At 41.7% G+C, this 25,890-nt stretch overlaps 2 protein-coding genes across 6 annotated transcripts in view; one reads left to right on the forward strand and one right to left on the reverse strand.

Annotated features, from left to right (window-relative positions):
- The window catches only part of OXNAD1 (oxidoreductase NAD binding domain containing 1), a 45,959-nt gene extending 28,664 nt beyond the window's left edge, over positions 1-17,295 (reverse strand). The window contains exons 1-4 of one of the 5 annotated variants that reach the window (XM_061167259.1): positions 17,181-17,295; positions 9,143-9,308; positions 6,938-7,055; positions 6,555-6,618 (exon numbers count right to left, since the gene is read on the reverse strand). In XM_061167259.1, coding sequence (XP_061023242.1) covers positions 6,555-6,618; positions 6,938-7,047 — 174 coding nt within the window. In that variant the 5' untranslated portion in view covers positions 7,048-7,055; positions 9,143-9,308; positions 17,181-17,295. Of the gene's footprint in view, positions 1-6,554; positions 6,619-6,937; positions 7,056-9,142; positions 9,309-16,639; positions 16,901-17,180 lie in introns of those variants that run through there. The other 4 variants (XM_061167260.1, XM_061167261.1, XM_061167258.1 and 1 more) reach the window with 4 other exon arrangements.
- On the forward strand, positions 17,033-22,949 carry DPH3 (diphthamide biosynthesis 3). Its single transcript, XM_061167263.1, has 3 exons — positions 17,033-17,308; positions 18,274-18,348; positions 20,297-22,949. The coding sequence occupies exons 1-3, from the start codon at positions 17,201-17,203 to the stop codon at positions 20,360-20,362; spliced, it is 249 nt and encodes an 82-aa protein (XP_061023246.1). The 5' UTR covers positions 17,033-17,200; the 3' UTR covers positions 20,363-22,949.
- The last annotated feature ends 2,941 nt before the right edge of the window (positions 22,950-25,890 follow it).

Raw genomic sequence — 25,890 nt, forward strand, 5'->3', positions numbered from 1 at the left:
GATGGAACAATTGTAAACATGTGTGCCCAGCACAGGAAGCACCTCAGTATATGAGGCCAATGTTAACAGACAAAAAGTGAGAATTGACAGTAACGCCGTAATAGTTACATCAATGGACAGATCATCCAGACAGAATAAAAGAACACAGATCTTAAATGACACATTAGATCAGATGGACTTAAGTGATATTTATAGAGCATTTCATCTGAAAGTAGCAAGGTTCAAATGTACATGGAACACTCTCCAGGACAGCTCACATGCGAGGCCACAAAGCAAGCCTCAGTAAATTTAAGAGAACTGAAATCAGATCAAGTAATTTTTCCAACCACAACATTATGAGATCAGAAATCAATTACAGGGGAAAAAAACTGCAATAAACATGTGGAGGCTAAACAGTAAGCTACTAAACAACCAATGAATCACTGAAGATATCAAAGAGGAGATTAAAAAATACCTAAGAACAAATGAAAACACAGCCATACAAAACCTATGGGATGCAGCAAGAGCAGTTCTAAGAGCTAAGTTTACAGCAATACAAGCTTACCTAAGGAATGAGACAACTCATAAATAACAATCTAACCTTACATCTAAAGCAACTAGAAAAAGAACAAACAAAACCCAAAGTTAGTAGAAAGAAGTCATAAAGATTGGCACAGAAATGAAATAGAGATAAAGAAAATAAAAAGATCAATGAAACTAAAAGCTGATTTCCTGAAAAGATAAACAAAATTGATAAACCTTTAGCAAGACTCATCAAGAAAAAAAGGAAGAGGGCCTAAATCAGTAAAATTAGAAATGTAAAAGAAGTTACTACTGACATCACAGAAATACAAAGGACCATAAGAGACTACTACAAAAAAACTATATGCCAATAAAATGGACAACCTGGAAGAAATGGACCAATCCTTAGAAAGGTACAATCTCCCAAGAATGAACCAGGAAGAGAGAGAAAATATGAACAAACCAATTACAAGTACTGAAATTGAAACTGTGATTTAAAAACTCCCAACAAAGTAAACTCCAGGAAGGGATGGCTTCACAGGCGAATTCTGTCAAACACTTAGAAAAGAGTTAACACCAATCCTTCTGAAACTATTCCAAAATAATTGCAAAGAAAGGAATACTTCCAAACTCATTCTATAAGGCCACCATCACCCTGATTTCAAAACCAGACACAAATACCACAAAAAGAAGAAAATTACAGACCAACATCACTGATGAACATACATGCAAAAATCCTCAACAAAATACTAGCAAACTGAATCCAACAATACATTAAAAGAATCACACACCCTGACCAAGTGGGATTTATCCCAAGGATCCAAGAATTTTTTAACACATCATTGACAAGGGACATACTTATACGTCTTTTGTTACCCAAATGTTATTGACCACCATGTTTCAATATTCACTTACATAACAAATCACTGGCTACAAGCATTAATTTCTGCAAAAATTCCCCAATCAATAATGTGTTAATATCCACTAATCAATCAGTGTGACATAACACATTAACAAATTGGAGAACAAAAACCACAGGACCATTTCAATAAATGCAGAAAAAGCTTTTGATAAAATTAAACATCCATTCATGATTAAAAACTCTCCAGAAAGTGGGCTTAGAGGGAACCCACCTCAACATAATAAAAGTCATATATGACAAACCCACAACTAATATCATACTCAACAGTGAAAAGCTGAAAGCATTTCCTCTAAAATCAGGAATAACAGAAAGACGTCCACTCTTGCCACTTTTATTCAACATACTTCTGCAAGTTCCAGTCACTGCAATCAGACAAAAAAAGGCTGGGGCAGAATCCATATTGGAAAAGAAGTAAAACTGTTGGTGTTTGCAGATGACATTATACTATACATAGAAAATCCTAAAGATGCTATCAGAAAACTTCTAGAGTTCATCAGTGATTAAGTCAAGTTGTAGGACAGAAAATTAACACAAGAAATCTGATGCATTCCTACACACTAACAATGAAAGATCAGAAACAGAAAGGAAACAACCACATTCACTATCACATCAAAAAGAATAAAATACCTAGGAATAAACCTACCTTAGGAGATAAAAGACTTGTAATCTGAAAACTATGAGATGCTGATGAAAGAAATCAAAGATGACACAAACAGATGGAAAGATATACCATGTTCTTGGAATGGAAAAATCAATATTGTCAAAATGACTATACTAACCAATGCAATCTACAGATTCAATGAAAACCCTATCAAATTATCAAAGGCATTTTTCATAAAACTAGAACCAAAAATGTTTTAATTTGTATGGAAACACAAAAGATCCTGAAGAGCCAAAACAATCTGGAGGAAGTAAAGTATAGCTGTAGGAATCAGACTCATGATTTCAGACTATACTACAAAGTTACAGTCATCAAGAGTAGGGTACTGGCATAAAAACAAACATATAAATCAACAGACAGGATAGGAAACCTAGAAATAAACCCATAGACCTATAATCAATTAATCTATGATAGAGGCAAAAATACACAATGGAGAAAGATGGTCTCTTCAATAAGTGGTGCTTGAAAAACTGGACAGCTACATGTAAAAAAATAAAATTAGAATGTTCCCTAACACTACAGACCAAAATAAACTCAAAGTGAATCAGAGACTTAAAAGCAAGTCTGGATACTAGAAAACTCCTAGAGGAAAATATATGCAAGACACTCTGACACAAATTATAGCAGTATCCTATTGGATCCATCTCCTAGAGTAATATAAATAAAAACAAAAATAAACAAATGGGGCCTAATTAAACTTAAAAGCTTTTGGAAAGCAAAGGAAACCATAAATAAAATGAAAAGACAACTACAGAATGGGAGAAAAATTTGTAAACAATGCAACCAACAAAGGATTAATCTCCAAAATATACAAATAGACTACACAGCTTAAATAAGAAATCAAACCACCCAATCAAAAACTGGGCAGAAGATCTAAATAGACACTTCTCCAAAGAAGATATACAGATGGCAAATAAACACATGAAGAGATGCTCAACAATGCTCATTATTAGAGAAATGCAAATCAAAATTACGAGGGACTTCTCTGGTGGTCCAATGGCAATCTGCCTTTTAATACAAGGGACACAGGTTTGATCCCTCGTCATGCAACCCAATGGTTACAGCAGTTAAGACAAGGAAGCAACCTAAATGTCCATTGACAGATGAATGGACAAAGAAAATGTGGTACGTATATATATAATACATATGTATGTATGTACGTGAGTGTGTGTGTGTGTGTGTGTGTGTGTGTGTGTATATATATGTATGTATATAATGGTATATTACTCAGCCATAAAGAAGAATGAAACATGCCATTTAAAGTAACATGGATGGACCTAGAGATTATCATGTGAACTGAAGCCAGAGAGAGAAAAAGACAAGTATCATATGGTATCAGTTATATGTGGAATCTAAAAAAATGATACAAATGAACTTATTTACAAAATAGAGACAAAAGGGAGAGGGGTAGGAATAAGTTAGGAGTCAGGGATTAAGACACACATACTACTATATATAAAATAGATCATCAACAAGGGCCTACTGTATAGCACAGGGAACTAGACTCAGTATTTTGTAATAACTTGTGAGTGAAGAACCTGGAAAGACACACACACATGTAAGTGTGCATGTGTATAACTGAACTGCTGTGCTGTGCACCTGAAACCAACATGATACTGTCAATCAATCACACTTTGATAAAAATAAACTTAATTTTTTTAAAAAGAAAGAAAAAAAGAGAGGGAGGGAGTAAAAGGATTAGTGCACTAGAATTAATCAGGTGCGCAGAATCAGTTTCTTCTGACCACTGAGAATCTGAGATTAGGAACCTTATCTATCGTTTTCAACACTGCAGCCCCAGGACCTAGCCTAGCGTCTGGTATGTCTCTCAAAGAAAACATAAGGATTAGTAGGTTTAAAATTCTTTCATTATGAAAATCTCCCAGTAATTGATGAAAAAAGAGTATGTCTTGCTCAGAGAGCCAGTCCTCCATAGAGGCCGAGCAGGGAGTGAGTGACTCCTGGGGTGAAAGCTTAGTCTTGCCTGAATAATCCTTATTGCCTTGCAGTAGCTCTACTCTGATCTCCTTGACATCTCTAAGGTTACCCTGACTGCTTATACTGGATCCTTAAAAGGAAAAAACGTGAGCCCGAGTTCAGAGCTCAGTTCCCAGCATCAGCAGGACTCTACAGGGCCCAGGTAAGAGGTGTTAACGTCACAGGATGGTCGTTCAGGGATCCTGCAGAGGGAACCCTGCGAGTCCAGAAAGGACCCTCCCGGTGGGGTGAGCGCCCCGTTCAGGACGCAGGGTCCTAGGGACCAGGAATCAGAGACGTGGCGCTCCCCTCTGGTTCCAGGCTCTGCCCCCTCTGCTGAAGAGGCAGGGGCCAAGCGACCCTTGGGCTGCCTCCCGGGCTGGAGCTGACGGGAAGTGACATGTGGGGAAGTCTGTGAAGCGCTCTCGCCACACGGCAGGGCCGGCAGATGAGGGAACGCGGATGTGATCCGGCCAGACCTGAGGAGCCGGCAGTGCCCTCGCGTCCAAGCTGAGGGCCTGCTCTACGGCAAGGGAGGGGCGGGGGCATGTGCCCTCTGGGTGAGGCCCTGGTCACCTCACACCACGGCGGTCACCTCACACGGCGGCAGTTACCTCACACGGCGGCGGTCACCTCACACCGCGGAGGTCACCTCACACGGCGGCGGTCACCTCACACGGCGGCGGTCACCTCACAATGTCCCTTCACACCGCGGAGGTCACCTCACACCGCGGAGGTCACCTCACAGCCTCACACGGCGGCGGTTGCCTCACAGCGCGGAGGTCACGGCTCCCGACGCCCCCAAGCTTCACCCAGCCCCCGCCCCCAGCTCCTGCTCTCTTTCTGTGGTGGTGGAATGGAAACGAGAAACAGGAGAGGAGTGGCCGCTGGAAAAAACCCGCCCCCGCCTCCCCGGAAGCGATGCCACAACTGGAGTTACCCCACAAATCTCTGACTTCCGGGCGTGAAAACCCTCAGCTATTCACACTAACAGAGCTTACACTGACTTTCTGTCAAGTTTTCTTCAACTTGGCTCAAAATAACCTCTCACAAATCTCCATAGTTTTGTCCTGGCAAATTTTGAAATGCTACTCTAACTGAGGGATTGGCAAACTACAATCAAACCACAGGCCAAATCCGGGTGTTCTGGTAAATACCATCTCACTGGCAAACAGTCCCACCAACCTGCCCACATGCTGCCTAGGGCCATCCTCACACGACAAAGGCAGTTTTGTAGTTGTAACTAAGCTTGGCCCTGGAAGCCTAAAACACTCACTATCTGGCCCTTAAAGGAAAGGCTGCCAAACTCAACTCTAATTCTACCTGCCTCAAAATACAAAAGAAAAAAGTACAGTCCAAGCCTGCTAAATAAACTGCTTTTTCTTCAAAACTGGCAAGATTTCACTTTTCAAAAAGGAATTCTAACAAATATCACATTTACAGAATCAGCACTTTTGTGTGTTGAACAAACCAAAAAAAGTACTTTCAGATTTATCATCAGTGGGAAAAGCATATTTTCCTACACATCCATAAATCTATTATGCTGAACTACTTTTACACAGACTCCTCAAAAACACACGGGCTTAAAGCTGAATCCACAAATACACCACTCTTGGTCCCAAAGCAATTTTCTGAAAGTAGAATAAGCTTGAAAAGTGGAGCCTAAATAATGCTCTCTTACTTTAAATTCTATTATTAATACTAAAAACTAAACTAAAGCAACAATATAATTTCTGACCATGTTTATAGAAGTGGATAATCCTTCTTTATATAACATACATTGTTTTTTAACTGTTAAAAATACTTATAAAACTAAGCTAAACACAAACCAAGTATTTGAAGAATCATTCAAAAGAAAAATCAAATATCTAATTTATGTTTTTAAAAGAAAATGGGGTTACTCATGGAGGTAAAGGGTGAGGATCCTTTACTTCCCAGCCCGTGACACCCCTTCGGGTTGGTGGATTAGCCCTTCCATGGTCTGAATGTGGAGGAAAAATTCTGCACATGGGAAGGTAACGAGAGCTCACTCACCTTCCTTTCTCAGATGTTAGTGCTTTCTCCCTTTTGATGAAATAAGAAGGTGTTCTAAAGCAGGGATAAGAACAAGGACTTTGAGACATGGTGCCAAAAAGAGAAAGAAAAGGCAAGCTACTCATAAAATTGAGGCTCTAAAGGAAGATCTCTTCCTAAAATAGCACCCTAAACCTTATGCCTGTGAGGTCAGTTCCCTCTGTTGCTACAACACTCCCTTCATCAGAAACAAATCCATCCATTCTGAGTTTCAAGGGAATGACTGGAGTATTCGGCTATTGTCTTTTTAAATCAGTTGTCCTATGTCACATTTGGAGAAGTTCTGGAGAGAAATATAACAAACCTGCCCAGACTGTCCCTCAAAGGGATTCAAGCTCATCTAAAGCCGCCGTGGTAAGCCGGGCCTAACCATGTGCAGACTGAAAGCTAGGAGAACCTGCCCTGGCCCGAGATACAAACCTCCTGGCGAACGACATCTGCGGTTCTCTCCAAGTGATCAGGTCTCCTTTTGGATTTCATTACACTTTAATAGAAAGTAAAATTAGGTTATTTAAGTATTACCCTCCTAAAAATTAATTACAGTATTAATTATCGTGACTATCCAGTACCTGTGAGTGGAAAGGAACGCCATCCAGTACACAATATAACTGGCTGTCCAGGATACAATATAACATTATGGATCCTAGAGAACAGCCCATGGGAATCTATAAACTAACTAAAGCTTACGACCCACTGACAGCAGGCACAGTTCAGAAAGATGCTACGACCTGCCTCCCACCGTCTTCAGCAGGTCCAGGCTCTTTGAAAATCCATCGCAAACGACACTGAAGGTGACCACTCACCTGCTCCTAGTGAGGTGGCGCAAAGCACTGGGTGTCAATCTCAGCGGAGCCGCCTGAGTGCAGATGGCGCCCACAGAGCCTCGCAGCAGCCTGGGGATCACGACCACCATGGTGCTTCCTGGGAGACAGCAAACTCAAAGTCACAACTTTCCAAGAAAAAGGAGGGAAACATCAGACTGTCTTAGGGGCCAGTGAAGAAGAGTTTGGATTTTTGTTGCTGATGCTATGAGCTGATCTAACAGCAAAACAATTAAAAACCTAACTTCACCCTGACAAAACTGCTGCTGCTATTTAGAGTTGTCAACTGATCCCCACAACACATGCATATGTATCAATAATTATCGGTGCTGTCAAATATTCCTGTCCTCTATTAGTTTCCAAAATCTCTGACCAAGCTTCCGGGACTGATCTTACACTATCACAGAAAAGGACAGCACATTTTATAACTGCCTAGTAATTATATTCTGCCCAGAGCACCACATAAGTCTTTAATATTTCTTATGAGATAAAGAGAAAAGGGCAGACAAATTTTCTGAGGTTCACAGCAATGAGAATAAACAGACTCCAACCACAGGCAGTAAAATAAATAACACAAATACCTCAGTAAATGAAAAGAATGACAAAAAAGACTCAAAAGAGCACCTATACAAAGCACCTATTCTACGAGTCCAGTCATACATAGTACAAAAACAGAAAAAAATGAACCTGTGGAGCTGGAAATCAAATGAGCAGTTACCCATGGTGAGGTGGCTGTAACAAAGTTGTTTCTTAATCTGAATGTTGATTATATGGGTATTTTCATTTTGAAAAAAATTCCTCCAACACAAGAGGAGTTTCAGAGCAGTCAAAATACTCCAAATGGTACCATAATGATGGATACATGTCATCATATGTTTGTCCACATCCACAGAACATACAACACCAAGAGTGAGCATGCTGTTAAGACTTGGGATGGCTCTCCGAGTCAGTGCAGGTTCACCGATTATAACCAAGGCCCCACTCCAGTGGGGGCTGTGGACGATGTGGGGCTGTGCATATGTGGGGGCAGGTACTGGAAGGGAAACCTCTGTACTTGCCCTCAATCTTGCTGTGAACCTAAAATTGCTCCCCCCAAAAAATTTTGTCTTAAAAATTCAACCAAGCAGTCTTAAAATTTATGTTCTTCCGCTTACATGTCAAATTTCAAAATCAAGTTTAAAGAAAAAAAAAACAGAAAGATTCTCCAACACATCAAATTCTAAAAACTACTGCCTATCAGGAAAACCACTCATCGGGAGTCAGATGATATATTTGTTTTTGCTTCCTATCACTCTGTTCTTTCTCTGCTAATTCTTAAATCCTTCTTTGCTTAAAAGGGCTTCCCAGGTGGTGCTAGTGGTAAAGAACTCACTTGCCAATGCAGGAGACATAAAAGACATGGGTTCGATCACTCGGCTGGGAAGATCCCCTGGGGAAGGGCATGGCAACTCACTCCAGTACTCTTGCCTACAGAATCCCAAGGACACAAGCATCTAACCCTACAGTCAATGGGATCGAAAAGACTCTGACATGACTGAAGCAACTTAGCAAGCAAGCACACTGCTAAGGATGGCCACTTGTAACAAGTGATGTTGCCACATATATCTGTCCTTTCCTGTCTTAGTTGGCTTCAGAATAAATGAGAATGTATGTGAACACTCTATTTCCTGAGCTCTTTGGGAGGTACCACATAAATGAATTGCAACAAATACAATGTTAGAAAATATTCAAGTGAAGTCTACATTCCTACTCCAAGGGAAGTGTGCTACATTCCTACTCCACACTCATTAATATAGCCCTTCATTTGACCAATATTTATTACTAAGAGTCCATCATGTAGCAGGCCCTGGGGCCACATGAACAAAACAAAGACCTTCGGAAGCTTGAAGATATTTTAGAAGATACATACAGGAAATGAAAGTAAATAAATTGAGAGGTGACAATTATCATATGTAATTCATTCAGTTACTACGAAATCATATTAAAAAGCCACTGCTCTCTAAATAGCCTTTGGATAAAAGATCTATTTCTTGCCATTATGGATAAACATGCTATTGGCTGTTTTTCTCTCTAGTAAATGAAGTAAAAGGCCTCTGTCCACCTCATGTAAAACGTAGTTTCTCTCCTCTGAATGTGCTAAACCAAAAATGGTATATTAATCACTGAAAGAAGGAAGGCAAAACTTACTTCAGAGGTCCACGAGAGTTTGGGAATCATTAAGTGTGTGGCTGGCTGGCTGGCTGGCTGGCTGGCTGACACGCAATATTCTGAGCCTGGAATTACACTGAGCCCTCTGGCATACACACGGGTTGGAACACAAACAGTGCCATCTACTGAAACTCTCACCAAGTTCCTGCAACGGCAGAGACAACATGTAAGAACAATGTCTGGGAAGTTGTTCAAAAGCATTGCCATCTCGGGACTTCCCTGGTGGCACAGCGGACAGTCCACCGGCCAATGCAGAGGTATGCGTTCAATCCCTGGTCCAGGAAGATTCCACATGCCTAGGAGCAACGAAGCCCATGCGCCACGACTACTGAAGTCCGTGATCCACAACAAGAGAAGCACGTGCTCCACAACCCCCACTCACCACAACCAGAGAAAGCCCCTGAGCCACAACGAAGACCCTGCACAGCCAAAAACAGATAAATAAATAGATTTATTTAAAAAACAAACAAAAAACTGCACTCCTGTCTCTTAACGGTAAAAGCAAAGGCTCACTGTAATAAGCAAGCACCACCTCACAGCCAGCCTACTCTCCATGACACCCCCCTTCCATCCATTCCTCATGTTCCCACTTCTCTCATCTGTTTCTCTTGCTGCTTCTCTCTTTCATCTTTCTTCTTGTTGTTTCATCGCTCAGTCGTGTCTGACTCTTTGCGACCCCATGGACTATAGCCTGCCAAGCTCCTCTGTCCATGGGATTTCCCAGACAAGAGTACTGGAGTGGGTTGCCACGTCCTCCTCCAGGGCATCTTCCCCACCCAGGGATCGAACCCACGTCTCCTGCAGTGCAGGTGGATTCTTTACCGCTGAGCCACCAGGGACGCCCACTCATCTTTCTTGAACCGTCTGTATCTCCTGCTGCTTAGGGTCTCCACCCCATGAACAACCAGACCAGTGGCTGGGCTGATAACAGGTACATGTCATTTGGGGCCAACCTCCCTGACAAAATTTAACTGATAAGTAGGCAAACATGGACACACTGTTCTGCTCAATGTTTTGGACATCTATTGCTACAATAAGTTGCCCTCATCTAAGACACATCTTTTAGTGATTATACTGTTTGATCTACTGCTCAACTTGAACTGGAAAACAAAGAAAGCTTAATTTTTAAAAGCTGATTTCTTTAAAATCCTAAAATCTTGTTTCTTAACAATAGTAATCATAACCAAGAGTGCCACCTACTGGCAAATAAAGGGTATTTTATCAAACTGTGTTCAAAGTGCCTTCTAAAGCAATAGGGTATTTAAAGAAAAAACCTATCCATATTTTGAAACACATCCAGTGGCTTCATATAGTCAATGAAAGTATTAATTAACTATAGAAAATTAACATATACTAAGTAATTTATTACTAGAGCTCATCAATAAATTTGGTAAGGTCCCAATACACAAAATTAATGCATAGAAATCTGTTGTGTTCTGATACACTAACAATGAAAGATCAGAATGAGAAATTAAGAAAAGAATTGCAATTACCATACATCAAAAAGAATAAAATACTTAGGAATAAAGCTACCTTAGGAGATAAAAGACCTATACTCTTAAAACTACAGGAAGCTGACCAAAGAAATCAAAGATGACACAAACAAATGGAAAGATAGACCATGTTCTTGGGTTAGAAGGATAAATACTGTCAAAATGACTATATTACCCAAGGCAATCTACAGATTCAACACAATCTCTATCATATTACCAATGGAATTTTTCACAGAACTAGAACAAAAAAAAATGCTTTAATTTGTACAGAAACACACAAAAAAACCCTGAAGAACCAAAACAATCTTGAGAAAGAAATGCAGAGCTGAAGACTCCATGACTTCAGACTATACTACAAAGCTACAGTCATAAAAAGAGCATGGTACTGGCATAAAGACTAATATATAGATCAGTGGAACAGGATACAAAGCCCAGAAACAAACCCACGCACCTATGGTCAATTAATCTATGACAGAGGCAAGAATATTCAATGGAGAAAAGACAGTCTCTCCAATAAGTGAGGCTGTGAAAACTGGACAGCTACATGCAAAAGAATGAAATTAGAACACTCCCTAACACCACACACAAAAATAAACTCAAAATGAATTAGAGACCTAAATGTGAGACTGGATATTATAAAAATTGTGGAGGAAAACATAAAGACAGCACTCTCTTTGACAGAAATCGCAGATTTTTTTTTAATCTGTCTCCTAGAGTAATAAAAATAAAAACAAAAATAAGCAAATGGGACCTAATTAAACTTAAAAGCTTTTGCAAAGCAAAGGAAACCATAAACCAAATAAAAAAACAACCTACAGAATGGGAGAAAATATTTGCAAACAATACGACTGACCTACAAGGGCTTAATCTCCAAAATACACAAACAGCTCTATATTAAAAAAATAACCCAATCAAACAATGGGCATAAGATTAAACAGACATTTCCCCAAAGACACACAGACAGCAAAAAAGGCACACGAAAAGATGCTCAACATCACTAATTATGAGAGAAATACAAATCAAAACTACAATGAGGTATAACCTCACACCAGTCAGAATGGCCATCAACAAAAAAGTTCACAAATACTAAATGCTAAAGAGGGTGCAGAAAAAGGAACAATTCTACACTATAGGTGGGAATGCAAATTGGTATAGCCTTTATGGAGAAGAGTATGGAGGCTCCTTAAAAAACTAAAAATAGAGCTACCATATGATCCTTCAATCCCACTCCTGGACATGTACCTGGAGAAAATTACAACTGAAAAGATACACACACTCCAATGCTCACTGCAGCACTATTTACAAAGCCAAGACATGGGAGTAACCTAAACGTCCACTGAAAGATGAAATGGATACAAATGTGGATAAAATACACAATGGAATATTACTCTGCCTTAAAAAAAGAATGAAATAATGCTATGTGCAGCAACACGGATGGACCTAAGATGAACATACGAGGTGAAGTCAGCGAAAGACACTCATGTGGGATCACCTACATGTGGATCTAAAGTATGATATAAATGAACTTATCGACAAAACAGAAACAGACTCACAGACACAGAAAACAAACTTATGGTTACCAAAGAGGAAGGGGGGGTATATGTTAGGAGCTTGGGATTAACATACACACACTACTATATATAAAACAGATAACCAGTGAGGACCTACTGTATAGTACAGGGAACGATATTCAGTATTATGTAAAAACCTCTAAGGGAAGAGAATCTGATATATATACATGTATGTATAATATAACTAAATCATTGTGGTGTTCACCTGAAACTAAGGGATATTGTAAATCAACTATACTTCAGTAAGGGCTTCCCAGGCAGCCTGCCAATGCAGAAGACACAAGAGATGCAGGTTCGATCCCCTGGAGTAGGAAATGGCAACCCACTCCAGTATTCTTGCCTGGAAAATTCCATGGACAGAGGAGCCTGGCAGACTACAATCCGGGAGGTTGCAAAGAGTAGGACACAACTGGGCATGCATGCACTCATACTTCAATAAAAAAAAATTAGAATGGCCACATTTTAATGCCACATTCAAAAAATAAAAAAGTAAATAATACAAAACAAAAAGGAAAAAACCTATCCATATCTTGGAATGTGTCCAATGGTTTTATTCATTCAATGTAAGCATTAATTAACTAGAGAAAATTAACATATATTAAGTAATTTTAAAAACCATACAAAAAAAGAACATTCCATCAACGTTTGTATCCTCATTTGGGCCTTACCTCACCAAAAAGTTATTTTATTTCTGCAACAGAGAAAAGTATCATAAATACTCAATGAAACATATAGCCATTTAAGCAGTCCTACAAGCAACAGATTAAACTTCAAGATTTAGAATGAACTATACTAGTTTCTGTTCAACAAGTACATTCAAATTATTTAACAATTACTGGGGCACCCAGCACTATTTTAGGTTGTGGAGACACAATAAAGAACCAGACACAAGGCCTTTGCCATCACATGAAGCTTTTATCAAAATGTCTACAGCAGCTAATAAACAGATAAGTAAAAGAATAAACACATAAGTAAAAGACACAGATCACAGTAAGTGTGCAAAGGAAATAAGAGTGATGGAGGCTGGGGCATATCAGGACAGGTCACTCTCAAGAGGAGTCTGAGCTGAGACCTGAACTATGAGGAAGAGGCGGCCAAGTGCAGAGCAAAGGAGCAGAGGCCCCCGTCACAGAAACCAGGCTGGTGTGTGAGACGGAGCACATCCAGTGTGACTGGAGGGCAGAGAGCCGGGGACCGTGACAGACGAACCCCAGCATGTAGACACGTGCCAGGCCACGGCAGGCCACGGCTAGGGGTAGGCCTTCTTCTAAAGGCAAAGGGAGGCAACGGGAGGGTTTGAACAAACCAGGGGAGGGTCGTGATCTCATTCACACTAAAGGATCACTCCGGCTGCCTTGTAAAGAATAGACCAAGAGCTGAAGCAGGAAGTTAAGTTAGAAGGTGCCAGGCTAAGCTCAGACAGAATAAAACTAAGACAGAAACAGATGAACGTGGACTAGATTTTGGAACTAGAGCCCTATCACTTGCTGAGACAGGATGATGTGTGAACAAGCAGTGAGAGAAAGAAAAAAACAAACCAAGAATGCCTCAAAGAGCATGAAGGCACAGAAATAAACTCAGAGCTAGCACGGCACTTGCTGATTTAGAATCCCAGGTGCCAGTGAGGAAGCACAGGGGTTCTCGGCATTTGGAAAGGGGACCCAAGTGAAATACAAGTTACTGCAGAGTGCTGGACTCAGAACCAGCAGAACCGGGCTCAGATCTGACTCCTTTCTAGCTTTTGACCTTGGGCCAGTCACCTCTTCCCCTTTTTAAATGGAAATGGCAAGACAACCTCACTTGGTTGCTTAAAGGGGTACATGTCTGGGGAAATACCTGGTAGGCAGGAGGATCACTAAAAAACAACCCCAATCTAGAGGGGCAGTGGGTTATGTGACAAAAAAACAACTGCCCAGCCTGACCTACAACAACACTCATAAAACATAGCTGCTATGACATAAGTATGACCTAGTTCTAACTTTAATCTCATGCTAAGAATTTTGGTCACTGTTGTTTTCCAAATCAGCAGCATTACGATTTTTAAAAAATTATTTTTAAACCATAAATGTGTGATCTCAAATGACAGTACAGCTACTAGTAAACTTGTTTTTGTCATACTCTCAGAGTCCAAAGATATCTCATTATGAAATGTGTCCCCTCTTTTCTAGGAATAAAAGTAGTTCAGTAGTCCCTGTTATGTTTTATTCAAAAACATTGGGTGGCGTAAAATAATGCATCACAGGTTTTGCTACAGTTTTACTTTGTTCAGCACAGTATGCACTCAAACTGACAGAACCATAAGGGGACACACCTCTGGCCAAACAAGGGATGTGGCAACAGATCGCAGGATGAAAGCAGTACGCAAGGCCAAGAAGACCCCCAAGTCAGGTCTCAAGGGAACTAGCACCACTCTAGAGGAAAATCTGAGCACTCCGTAGAGTGCCAGAGTTGTCTATTTAACCCAGCCCTGCTTCAAGCACCATCAGATCACAGATGGTGCTGAAGATCATGAAGACCCTGTTTCTGGGCTCAGCCAGGCCCGAGTTCTCACCATAACTTACTGCCATTCATGGGCTTGGTCCCTTTCAGCAAGTTTCTAAACTTAAGCCTCTAACCCTCAGGTTTCCCAGTGTTAAAAATGGGAGTGATACCTATACCTCGTTGTTTTAATAATATGATGCATGTAAATACCATCTGGTACAGGGTCTGGCACACAGTGCCACCTACTATTAATAAAGTGGTTCATTCACTTTTCTTTTTCCATTTGAGGTAATACCTACTCAAAGAAAACTTGGAAAATTACAAAGAAATTATAAAGAAAAATTACCCAACAACTTCTGTAACTTTTAGGATTACTAACTTCAGATTTCAAAATTCCTCAGCAAATTGTTTTTGACAGACCCAAACTGCTTTCTAAAGGTTCTACCAATTTACACTTGCATGAACCAAATATGCCCCCATTTCTGGACCTTCAAAAATAACTCACCTTTATTCTGGAGGTACTTATGCTCAGAAGTACTAAAAAACAAAAAAGATTCCCAACCTCAAAATGATCACTGGGACTACAGTTCTGACACTAACAACTCTCTTCTGTCTTCCTCTCTCCAAGAGGCTACTTGGGAAAATCCTTGTCTACAAAGACTTCCCCTGTGGCTCAGCTGGTAAAGAATCCGCCTGCAAAGTGGGAGACCTAGGTTCGATCCCTGGGTTGGGAAGATCCCCTGGAGAAGGGAAAGGCTACCCACTCCAGTATTCTGGCCTGGAGAATAGTCCATGGGGTCACAAAGAGTCGGACACAACTGAGCGACTTTCACTTCACTCACAAAGACACAGCAAACAGCCTCTGAGCTACACAGGCTTTACCAAAAGAGCTTTTCTGCTCCTTTGCTCAAAGCAGAATCAGTCAAATTAACCCTCAACGAGATTAACAAACATTTTCCAACTGCTGGTTAGATCTCCAATTAAGCAAAATGGAATGTTTGTGAGGCCTCTGAAATATTCTATAAACCTTCTAAATGTAACTTCCAAATTTTCTCCCGAAGATTCCGTTGCCATTAGGTTTTCAAGCTTTAAAAGAGCTAAACCAGCTGGAACTTCAGCACACACAAAATTGGTAATTCATGCAAACGTTTGTGTATGCATAAATAAGCATAGGGAAATGTACATATGTATTATGTTAACATAAACTAAATATGGTACAAGTGATTGCTGAATCAAGTAAAACTCTCAATTTCCACGCAAAAGTAAAATGTTAGATCTAAAAGGAATCTTGTAAATCATCTCTAATCCAACTCTTCTTCAGTCAGAAGAAGAAATATGGCCAAAGAATGTAAATATCCAGCTCCCAGATCGAGATCCAAACAGTCATCTTCTGAGCCCAGATCTGCTTCTCATTAGGGCTTTTCCCCCACTGCCTTCCTGCTCTACCAAGATTTGAATAAATGCTTAGTAATAGAGCAAAACTCCCATGAAACCCCATTTTGCCAACACAAGACCTATCACCTTTTATCTGCATTTCACTTTAAGGTATATTAAGGCCTCATGATATTATAATAACGCTGCGTCCTGATTCCATTCCTCTTACAAAGAAGAAACTGTGGTTCAGTTCAGTTCAGTCGCTCAGTCGTGTCCGACTCTTTGCGACCCCACGCACGTCAGGCCTCCCTGTCCATCACCAACTCCCGGAGTTGTGGTTCAACACCAGTTAAGTCACTCGTTCCTAGACTTTGGGGACAGCCAGGCTCTTCATTTCCCAGGTGTGTGATCTGGGTCAAGACATCTGACTCTCTGTATCTCCGTTTAAAGACTAATAACACGGAATGAATGACACGTAGATTCCAGCACTGGTGGAAGAATGACACTGAGCGTCAACCCCGCGTAACAGACCTCGCTTGGTCCTTTCGGCCACACACCTCACGGGCTTCTGAAGAGAAGCTGGGCTGAGGGAGAGGCCGGGCTGTACCTGGACAGTCAAGCGCGGCGGGATCACAAGCTACGCGCTGCTCGCAGCTCAAAGTCACTCGGTGAATCAAGACCCCTGAGGAGCTTTCCGCCGCCTCACCAACCCAGCCGCTAGAACAGCGCCAAGCTCCGCCCTGGCGCCGGAAAGCTTCCGGCGTCCTCGACGTGACGCACAACCGCGTGAGCGAAACCCACATTCCATTGGTTGCTGTCGCCCGATGGGCGGAGCGACGCTCGACCGACCTCGAGCCGCGAGCCCTCTCCGCCCATGTCTCCGCCCCCTAAAGCCACCATCTCCATGGTGACCGATGCCCGGTCACCCATTCGGCCTCATGCCCGGAGTTGCATAATTGTCCCTGCGCCGGAAGCGGGCCTCCGTAGGCCGGAAGCGGGCCTCCGCGCGCCGGTTCTCTGTAAAGACGCCCGTCTGGGCGGCCGCAAGCGAAGTTGGCCCAGGACCCCGGCCTGGGTCGGACGGCGAAAGTGACGGACCTGTGCCGGTCCCAGTGACGATGGCGGTATTTCACGACGAGGTGGAGATCGAGGACTTCCAATACGACGAGGACTCGGAGACCTACTTCTACCCCTGCCCGTGTGGGGATAACTTCTGCATCACCAAGGTGACGGGCTGCTCCTCGGAGCGGGCGCGTGTTCGTTCTGCCGAGTTCCTGCCGCTGACCCGCGCGGCTGAGTTATCCGCTCCCTTTTTTCATCCCTTCTGAATTCTCCCAGAGTCGGTACTTTGCGCCGTTTGTGGCCACTTGATTCTGGTCTTTAGTCAAGCCTGAGGGGAGAGGGGAGGGGGTGGACGGCGGCGAGTACCAGTCTTCTCGCCAACCCCCGCCGCTCAAGCTTCTCCTCCCTGGGATGCTTTTTGGAGGAAGGAGTGTGTTTTTGTCTTCCGGGTGGGGGAGGGGGGGGGTTGAGACGACTAAACCATGACTCACCCTCCTGAGTGTTTTTTCCCCCAAGTGACGCTTCCAGGGAAGAATGGGGCTGGCGTTTCTCTCGGGAGGTGCTTTTGGTCCTCACGTGCCTTGTGGTTTGTCCAGTGGTCATGTATGGATGTGAGAGTTGGACTATAAAGAAAGCTGAGCACCGAAATATTTTTGAACTATCATGTTGGAGAAGACTCTTGAGAGTCCCTTGGACTGCAAGGAGATCCAACCAGCCCATCCTAAAGGAGATCAGTCCTGAATATTCATTGGAAGGACTGATGTTGAAGCCGAAACTCCAGTACCTTGGCCACCTGATGCGAAGAGCTGACTCCTTGGGAAAGACTCTGATGCTGGGAAAGATTGAAGGCGGGAGGAGAAGGGGACAACAGAGGATGAGGTGGTTAGATGGCATCAACCACTCGATGGACATGAGTTTGAGTAAACTCCGGGAGTTGGTGATGGTCAGGGAGGCCTGACGTGCTGCGGTCCGTAGGGTTGCAAAGAGTCAGACGCGACTGAACTGAACTGAACTGCCTTGTGGGGAGGGCAGCCTCCTAGGAGCTTGCCCACAGAATGAGAGGGTTGGGGAGGAAGAGATCGCCAAGGGAAGGTTGCGCTGACCATACGGTGTTTAATTTTATTTATAGGAAGATTTGGAGAACGGGGAAGACGTGGCAACGTGCCCTAGCTGCTCTCTCATTATAAAAGTGATTTATGACAAGGTAAGAAATCAGTTTTTAAAACGGGGGGTAGGGGGGAGAGGGTTGCAAGAACCTTGAGCAGTCTGCCTGTGATATATAAGTGCAGGAGATTGTTTTCTAATGGTGTGTTAGGAAAATGCTATGTTTTTTAAACGAATTTTTAAAAGCCATTCATAAGTAATTGTAAATTAAATTTTTGTATTGTAAATTAAAATTTTAAAAGCTCAATTTATTAACTTTTTGGAGAAGGCAATAAACTGTTCTGTATCTAATGAATATTACTGGAATTACTTATTTAACAGAGGAAAATGATCATAAAGATTATTTAATTGAAAGTCTTTATTCCTCCATTATTTAATAAGTAATTAAAATCGTTCAGAGCTCTTGGGCTTATTTTGAAAGGAACAGTTTTATAGTATCTCTTACCTGACTTATACATAGAACTCTGCATTATCTTGTTTGAGCTATGTCATAGTTGGAATTTTATAATTTTCATTTTAATCTTTAGTTGTCCTGTTGTTTTCATCCAAAGATGTTGACAATAGAAAACAAAATAAGTGTTACAACTGCCCGCCTCAACCCCAACTTTTGGTCAGTACTTTGAAAGGAGTCTTAAGAGACTTAACATTCTACTTTCTGAGTTTGTTGTTGTTGAGATTTAATTGTCACATAACAGTGCTTAACATTCTTAAGGATAAACTCTAAAGTGGTTATAAGCAAGGTGGGCACAAGACCGTTAGACTCCTGACAGAAACAGGCTATAATTTAGACTGTACTTTAGCAGTTTACTGATTTATTCTTGCATTTAAATGTGTTTTGAAAAGCAGAGAACAAGCCAATGGTGAGCAGGAGTGCTGGTATGTGGAGAGATGGCGATTTCAAGTCAGGTGATCAGGCAGTTAAGCTATTGAGTAGCATCCCTGGCCTCTGCCCATCCAATGCCAGTGGCACCCCTCAGTATGTCACCCCAGAATGTCTCTACACATTGCCAAGTGTCCCCAAAGATAAAAGTAACACCTCCTTTCCACCACCCATTGAGAACCCTGTGTTATAGCAAGGCGGCTGATTTACAGACGTTGATAACATGGAGCCTCATGCTGATGGTGGACCATAGATTCCGAAGAACACAGTGGGAGGGTTCCAGGCGCTGGGCAGCAGTCAGAGATTGCCGGGGACCGAATAAGGCTGATCCTTACAGGGATCAGACTACAGGAGATGAGGAGAAACCTGGAACACAGAGGTTTCCTGGAGTGGCTGGCATAAGCCAGGATAAATCATCAGAGGGTGAACTTCATTTGCAGAGTAGCTAATTTGCAGATTATCTGTGTTGGGAAACATAAAAGAGCTACCCACTTTAGTTGGAAGAAGTAATTTGAAGAGAACAGGTATTTGAGTGACCAAATATTGAAGTGGAGAAGTAGTGGTGCAAGTAGTAATTAATACAGAAACTTAAAAGATATAACATGTGTTTCATAAATGTGATTTCTGAGAAGTGGGAGCTCTGTAGTGAAGATGGACATGTTTGTTTATAAGGTAAGGTGTGTGCGTGCTAAGTCACTTTAGTCGTGTCTTCCTGTGCAACCCTATGGACTTTAGCCCGCCAGTCTTCTCTGTCCATGGGATTCTCCAGGCAAGAATACTGGAGTGGGTTGCCATGCCCTCTTCCAGAGGATCTTCCAGACCCACGGATCAAATCCATGTCTGTTACCTTTCCTGCACTGGCAGTTGGGTTCTTTACCACTAGCATGACCTAAGATAATAATATGGTGCATTAAATATGAATTTGGGTCTAAAAACTTACACACTTTCAAGATCATGTTTCTGGCGCTGACTTTGACCAAGGATGAAGTCATAGAACAAAGGAAAAACTTAACAGAGCAAGACTGATTGTGTAACAAAATGAAATCTTACTATTGATGCATCTGTGACACACACTCAATGAGTAGTGTAATTTCTTGTTCTGTCTTAGGATCAGTTCACGTGTGGAGAGACAGTCCCAGCCCCTTCCACCAGCAAAGAACTAGTTAAATGCTGAAGAAGACTTTTAGATTCTAAAACCTGAACTTGGGGAATGAGGCAAGCTGGAAAAGTCTAATGCAGAGTCACCGGCTTCTTCACGGGGACAATCATTTTGTGGTTTGCTGTTCATGAGAGCCGATTCCTTCCATTGGGCGCCAAGTTCATCTCCTGTTGAAGAAGCAAGTCCACCACATGGCATACCTGGATTTTGTGCTTAAACTTTGAACTGGAAGTGTTTGCATCCAAACATAAAAGAAGATAATTTGAAATCAGTGCTTTTTTCCCTCAGTTTTATTTTTATATCTTTATGACTTTGTTATCTGACCACAGCATCATCTACCTCAAAGCATTAGTTTTCTTTAACTTAAAGATTTTTATTTTGGTCACTTACGAAGATTTTTAAAATCAGCCCTTTCTTTGCAGTTTAACATCAGCTTTGCTGCTGTAAGCTAAAGGAAGTCAGTTGCCTCTGGTCCGTTGGGACTGCACCTTCTAGTCGCTCACCACACGGACCTTCATCAGGGATATGTGTTCTGTTAAATATGCCATTTCATTAGGCTTCATATACTGGGTCCTGGTCGTGGTGCAAAGGAAGAATATACTGAGCTCACAAAGTTAGTGAGTTAAGAAGAAAAGTCAAAAAACAAAATGGTCAAAGAATATGGACTTTGCTTATCAATATTCTGTGTTTTCCTTGAAAATCAGGACATGATAAAAAAACAGCCAAAGGAAGTGAAACTGGTAACAGAATGATAGGAGAAAACTGTGCCTACTTAGTTATTTAATTAAATGCTTGAGTGGTTTTGTGAGATCAGTGCAACTAATATTTCTGTATCTGGGTTCTTGGGTGTGTATTTGTTTTTCAATAAGGCTAATGAAATTTCAATATAGTGGGGGTTAACGTCAAGTCTTCGTGCTTGGCGGCTGTGCTTTCAGCACTACCACCAAATCAAGTCACCAGTCCTAAAAGGTAAAGCTTTGATAACAGCTCTTGTATTTACTAAGGATGAACTTGAAAATGAGATGCCTTTTCTAATTAAATAGGCCCCTGAGGGCATATATGCTGCGCTTAGTTGCTCAGTCGAATCCGACTCTTTCTGACCCCGTAGACTGCAGCCTGCCAGACTCCTGTGTCCATGGGGATTCTCCAGGCAAGAATACTAGGGTGGGTAGCCATTCCCTTCTCTAGGGGACCTTCCCAACCCAGGGATCAAACCCAGGTCTCCCATATTGCAGGCAGATTCTTTACTGACTGAGCCACCAGGAAAGCCCAAGGGCATATATAATAAGCCTCTATAAGCTGCAACCACACATACATTCACGCTTGCAGAGAATATTTGCCCTGGAGAAAAAGAAACATACAAAGATAGGCCATTGGTCTTCCCTTGCCACAGCCGTGAGAGTAGCAAAAAATAGAATCACTTGCATAGAAATTCAAAAATTCCCTTTACACACCTTTGTGTGTACATAAAATTAACTGATATCTGATGGGTTGTTGTGGAATTGGCTCTTGCAATTAATGAGAAAAATAGCTTGCCAGAATGTGAGCATATTATCACTAATAAATGTGCTATACACTCATTGGGGGTTTAAATTAAAACAGGCCAGTGGCTTTTTTTTCTCCTGCCAATAGCATGGCTATGTGAAGCCATTAGACTGAGAAGTAAATTGCCAAAGATTGCATGCCAGAACTGTTTGGTACGTTATATGAAATGTACAACGTGTTCTTAATGTGTTGAGAAATCACTGTCGGGGACACTGACACCCCAGAAGTCATCCACAGTTGCTTTGAAACCAGTGATGGCTAAAGTGAACAGAGCAGGGTGTGTGCTAACTGGTGGGGATGAATTGCAAAGAGAAAAAGACTGTCCCACACTCAGATCTGATGGTTTTGTAGATACCGATAACCAATGATGAATTTCAAATAAGAACAGACATCTTTAATGTCACTTCTGCTGTGAGCATAAGAGCAGGAAGAAAAGGTGCCCAAGTCCAAATGTCCCAGGAGACAAGCCAGTGGCACTGGTGATCAGTGATATTCAAGAACGTGATCACAGGCATGATTTCATTCCCTAAAACAACTGAGTCACTACATCTGTTAACCACAAAGAACACATCAGGATTTAATCCTGTGTTAAGCAGAAAGTAAAACCAGGGTCTTGCAGATATGACTAGAGTTCTGTGGTGTCCCTTGCTTAGCTTCACAGACATTTCAGAGCCCCTTTGAGGACTGATTTGTAATCCAGGCTCTGTCACCTGCTAGCTTTGTAATCTTTGGCAAGACCAGTGGGTTCCTTATCTGTTAAAATCAGGAGACTGAATCGGGATTTCTAAATTCAGGACTATAATTTCAGGTTTTGTGGTTTGCAGGCGCTGGAATGGTAATCGAAACCTTTCTAAACTAAACACTAAAGATGACTTAACAGAGAAGGACACTCCATTCTTCAGAAACTCCATATCAGAGGATTCTGCATATACTTGAGTGTACACATTCAGAAACCCTTTTCTTGGGAAGCACCCAACATTTTTGATAACTGTACGTACTAATTTATTAATAGTTTAAACTGTATTAGCATGCCAAATAAAGTCAGATTATTCACATCCATTTGTTTTCATGTAATTTTTCTTCCCCTAAATACCAGCATTATGTATTTAAATTTGTAATGTGATTATATATGAGATGGACATCTTTAACCTGCTTTGGGACTTTGTAGGTAGGTTTCTGGTGTGGACAGTACAGTTTTTAAATAGGAAAGAAATTGCCACTATTTCTAGTTTGGCCAGATGGGCATTGGTTCTGGATCTTTATTTGGGAAAAAATATACTTTGAATTAAGTGGCAGTAAAGCAGATAGTTGGACTGTGAAGAAAGCTGAGCACCAAAAAATTGATGCTTTTGAACTGTGGTGTTGGAGAAGACTCTTGAGAGTCCCTTGGACTGCAAGGAGATCCAACCAGCCCATCCTAAAGGAGATCAGTCCTGGGAGTTCATTGGAAGGACTGATGCTGAAGCTGAAACTCCAGTACTTTGGCCACTTCATGTGAAGAGTTGACTCATTGGAAAAGACCCTGATGCTGGGAGGGATTGGGGGCAGGAGGAGAAGGGGATGACAGAGGATGAGATGGCTGGATGGCATCACCAACTCAATGGACATGAGTTTGAGTAAACCCGGGGAGTTTGTGATGGACAGGGAGGCCTGGTGTGCTGTGATTCATGGGGTCACAAAGAGTCGGACACAACTGAGCAACTGAACTGAACTGAAGGCAGATACAGTTGACATTCTTAGGTGAGTATTTCAGTTTATTGTTGGGAAGGAAGGTTGCTACTTAAGACTGATGGTAATTCTTATAGTGGTTTAAGAGCCTAGCTCTGGTCAGGACACAGGTTGAATCTCAGTTTCTCCACTGTGATCTTGGACAGGTTTCTCAATCTTTATGTATCTCTGTGTCCTGGTCTGTGAAATATAGATGATAATGGTAGCTTTTTTCCCAGGGTTGCTCCGTGGGAACAACAGACACACATTCAGCAAGGGTCTGTGGAATGCTTACCACTAAGTGAAGAAGGCAGGTAGGTTTCTGTCGTTATGGAGCTTACTTGCAAGAAGAAGAGAGGAAACAAAGAGAACAGGCTGTGTTTAAGGCCCAGGAGGAAATAAACCACGTGATGTGATACAAGTGCCTTTCTAAAGGGCAGACTGGAGGCATCTCAGTCTTGCACCTTTTCTGAGACCTGAAGAATGAAAATGAAACAGTCTCGTAAAAATGACTACTTTAGCTAATGATGACAACATTCAGTACTGCCTGTAGTATGTGCAAAAACAAAAAAGATTACCTATTCTGATGCAAAAGGAATTCATCGTTTTGAGCACTGACAACATTATATGAAACACGCAAAATATTGGACACCCTTGCTCCACATTTACTGATCTCTGGCATGGATTTTGACAAGCCCTCAACATGGTTCTGATGCAGCTAAAGCTTGAGAACTGCTGGCTGAGCACTGGTGTTCAAACTCAGCAGCTCACTAGAATCACCTGAGGAGCTTTTGAAACTGTGCTGCCCCATTGGTCTATATTTCTGGGCCAGTACCATACTGTTTTGATGACTGTAGCTTTGCAGTATAGTCTGAAGTCAGGGAGGTTGATTCTTCCAGCTCCACTTTTCTTTCTCAAGATTGCTTTGGCTATTCGGGGTCTTTAGTGTTTCCCTGAGAAATCTGTGTGCAGGTCAAGAAGCAACAGTTAAAACTGGATATGGAACAACGGGCTGGTTCCAAATTGGGAAAGGACTACATCAAGGCTGTATGTTGTCATCTTGCGTATTTAACTTACATGCAGAGTACATCATGTGAAATGTCTGGCTGGATGAAGCACTAGCTGGAATCAAGATTGCCAGGAGAAATATCAATAACCTCAGATATGCAGATGACACCACCCTTATGGCAGAAAGTGAAGAGGAACTAAAGAGCCTCTTGATGAAAGTAAAACTGAAAAGGCTGGCTTAAAACTAAATATTTAAAATACTAAGATCATGGCATCTGGTCCCATCACTTCATGGCAAATAGATGGGGAAACAATGGAAACAGTGACAGACTTTATTTTTTGAGCTCCAAATCACTGCAGATGGTGACTGCAGCCATGAAATTAAAAGACGCTTGCTCCTTGGAAGAAAAGTTACAACAGACCTAGACAGCATATTAAAAAGCAGAGACATGACTTCACCAGCAAAGGTCCGTCTAGTCAAAGCTATGGTTTTTCCAGTAGTTATGTATGGATGTGAGAATTGAAGGCTGAGCACCAAAGAATTGATGCTTTTGAACTATGGTGTTGGAGAAGACTCTTGAGAGTCCCTTGTACTGCAAGGAGATCAAACCAGTCAATCCTAAAGGAAATCAACCTGAATATTCATTGGAAGGACTGATGCTGAAGCTCCAATACTTTGGCCACCTGATGTGAAGAACTGACTCATTGGAAAAGACCCTGATGCTGGGAAAGATTGAAGGCAGGAGGAGAAGGGGACAACAGAGGATGAGATGGTTGGATGGCATCACTGACCCGACGGACATGAGTTTGAGCACGCTCCGGAAGTTGGTGATGGACAGGGAGGCCTGGCGTGCTGCAGTCCATGGGGTGGCAAAGAATCAAACATGAGAAAGCAACTGAACTGAACTGGTTTCCATACACTTTGTGAATTTTTTTTTTCTAGTTCTGTGAAAAATACCATTGGTAATTTGATAGGGGTTGCATTGAATCTGTAGATTGCTTTTGGGTAGTATAGTCATTTAGACAATTTAAGTCTTTGAAGAAAGCTTCTTCAATAAGTGGTGCTGGGAAAACTGGACAGCTACATGTCAAAGAATGAAATTAGAACACTTCCTAACACCATACACAGAAGTAAATTCAAAGTGGATTAAAGGCGTAAATTTAAGGCTGGAAACTGTAAAGTTCTTAGAGGAAAACATAGACAGTACACTCTGACATAAATTGCAGCAAGATTCTGACCCACCTCCTAGATTAATGGGAATAAAAACAAAAATAAATGGGAC

Source organism: Dama dama, chromosome 19 (assembly GCF_033118175.1).
Source record: "Dama dama isolate Ldn47 chromosome 19, ASM3311817v1, whole genome shotgun sequence".
Lineage (NCBI taxonomy): Eukaryota > Metazoa > Chordata > Mammalia > Artiodactyla > Cervidae > Dama > Dama dama.

Coding starts and splice junctions, on each gene's coding strand:
- DPH3 (XM_061167263.1), top strand. CDS start 17,201: ATGGCGGTATTTCACGACGAGGTGGAGATCGAGGACTTCCAATACGAC. Junction 17,309..18,273: donor ATAACTTCTGCATCACCAAG/GTGACGGGCTGC, acceptor TTTTATTTATAG/GAAGATTTGGAGAACGGGGA. Junction 18,349..20,296: donor TAAAAGTGATTTATGACAAG/GTAAGAAATCAG, acceptor GTTCTGTCTTAG/GATCAGTTCACGTGTGGAGA.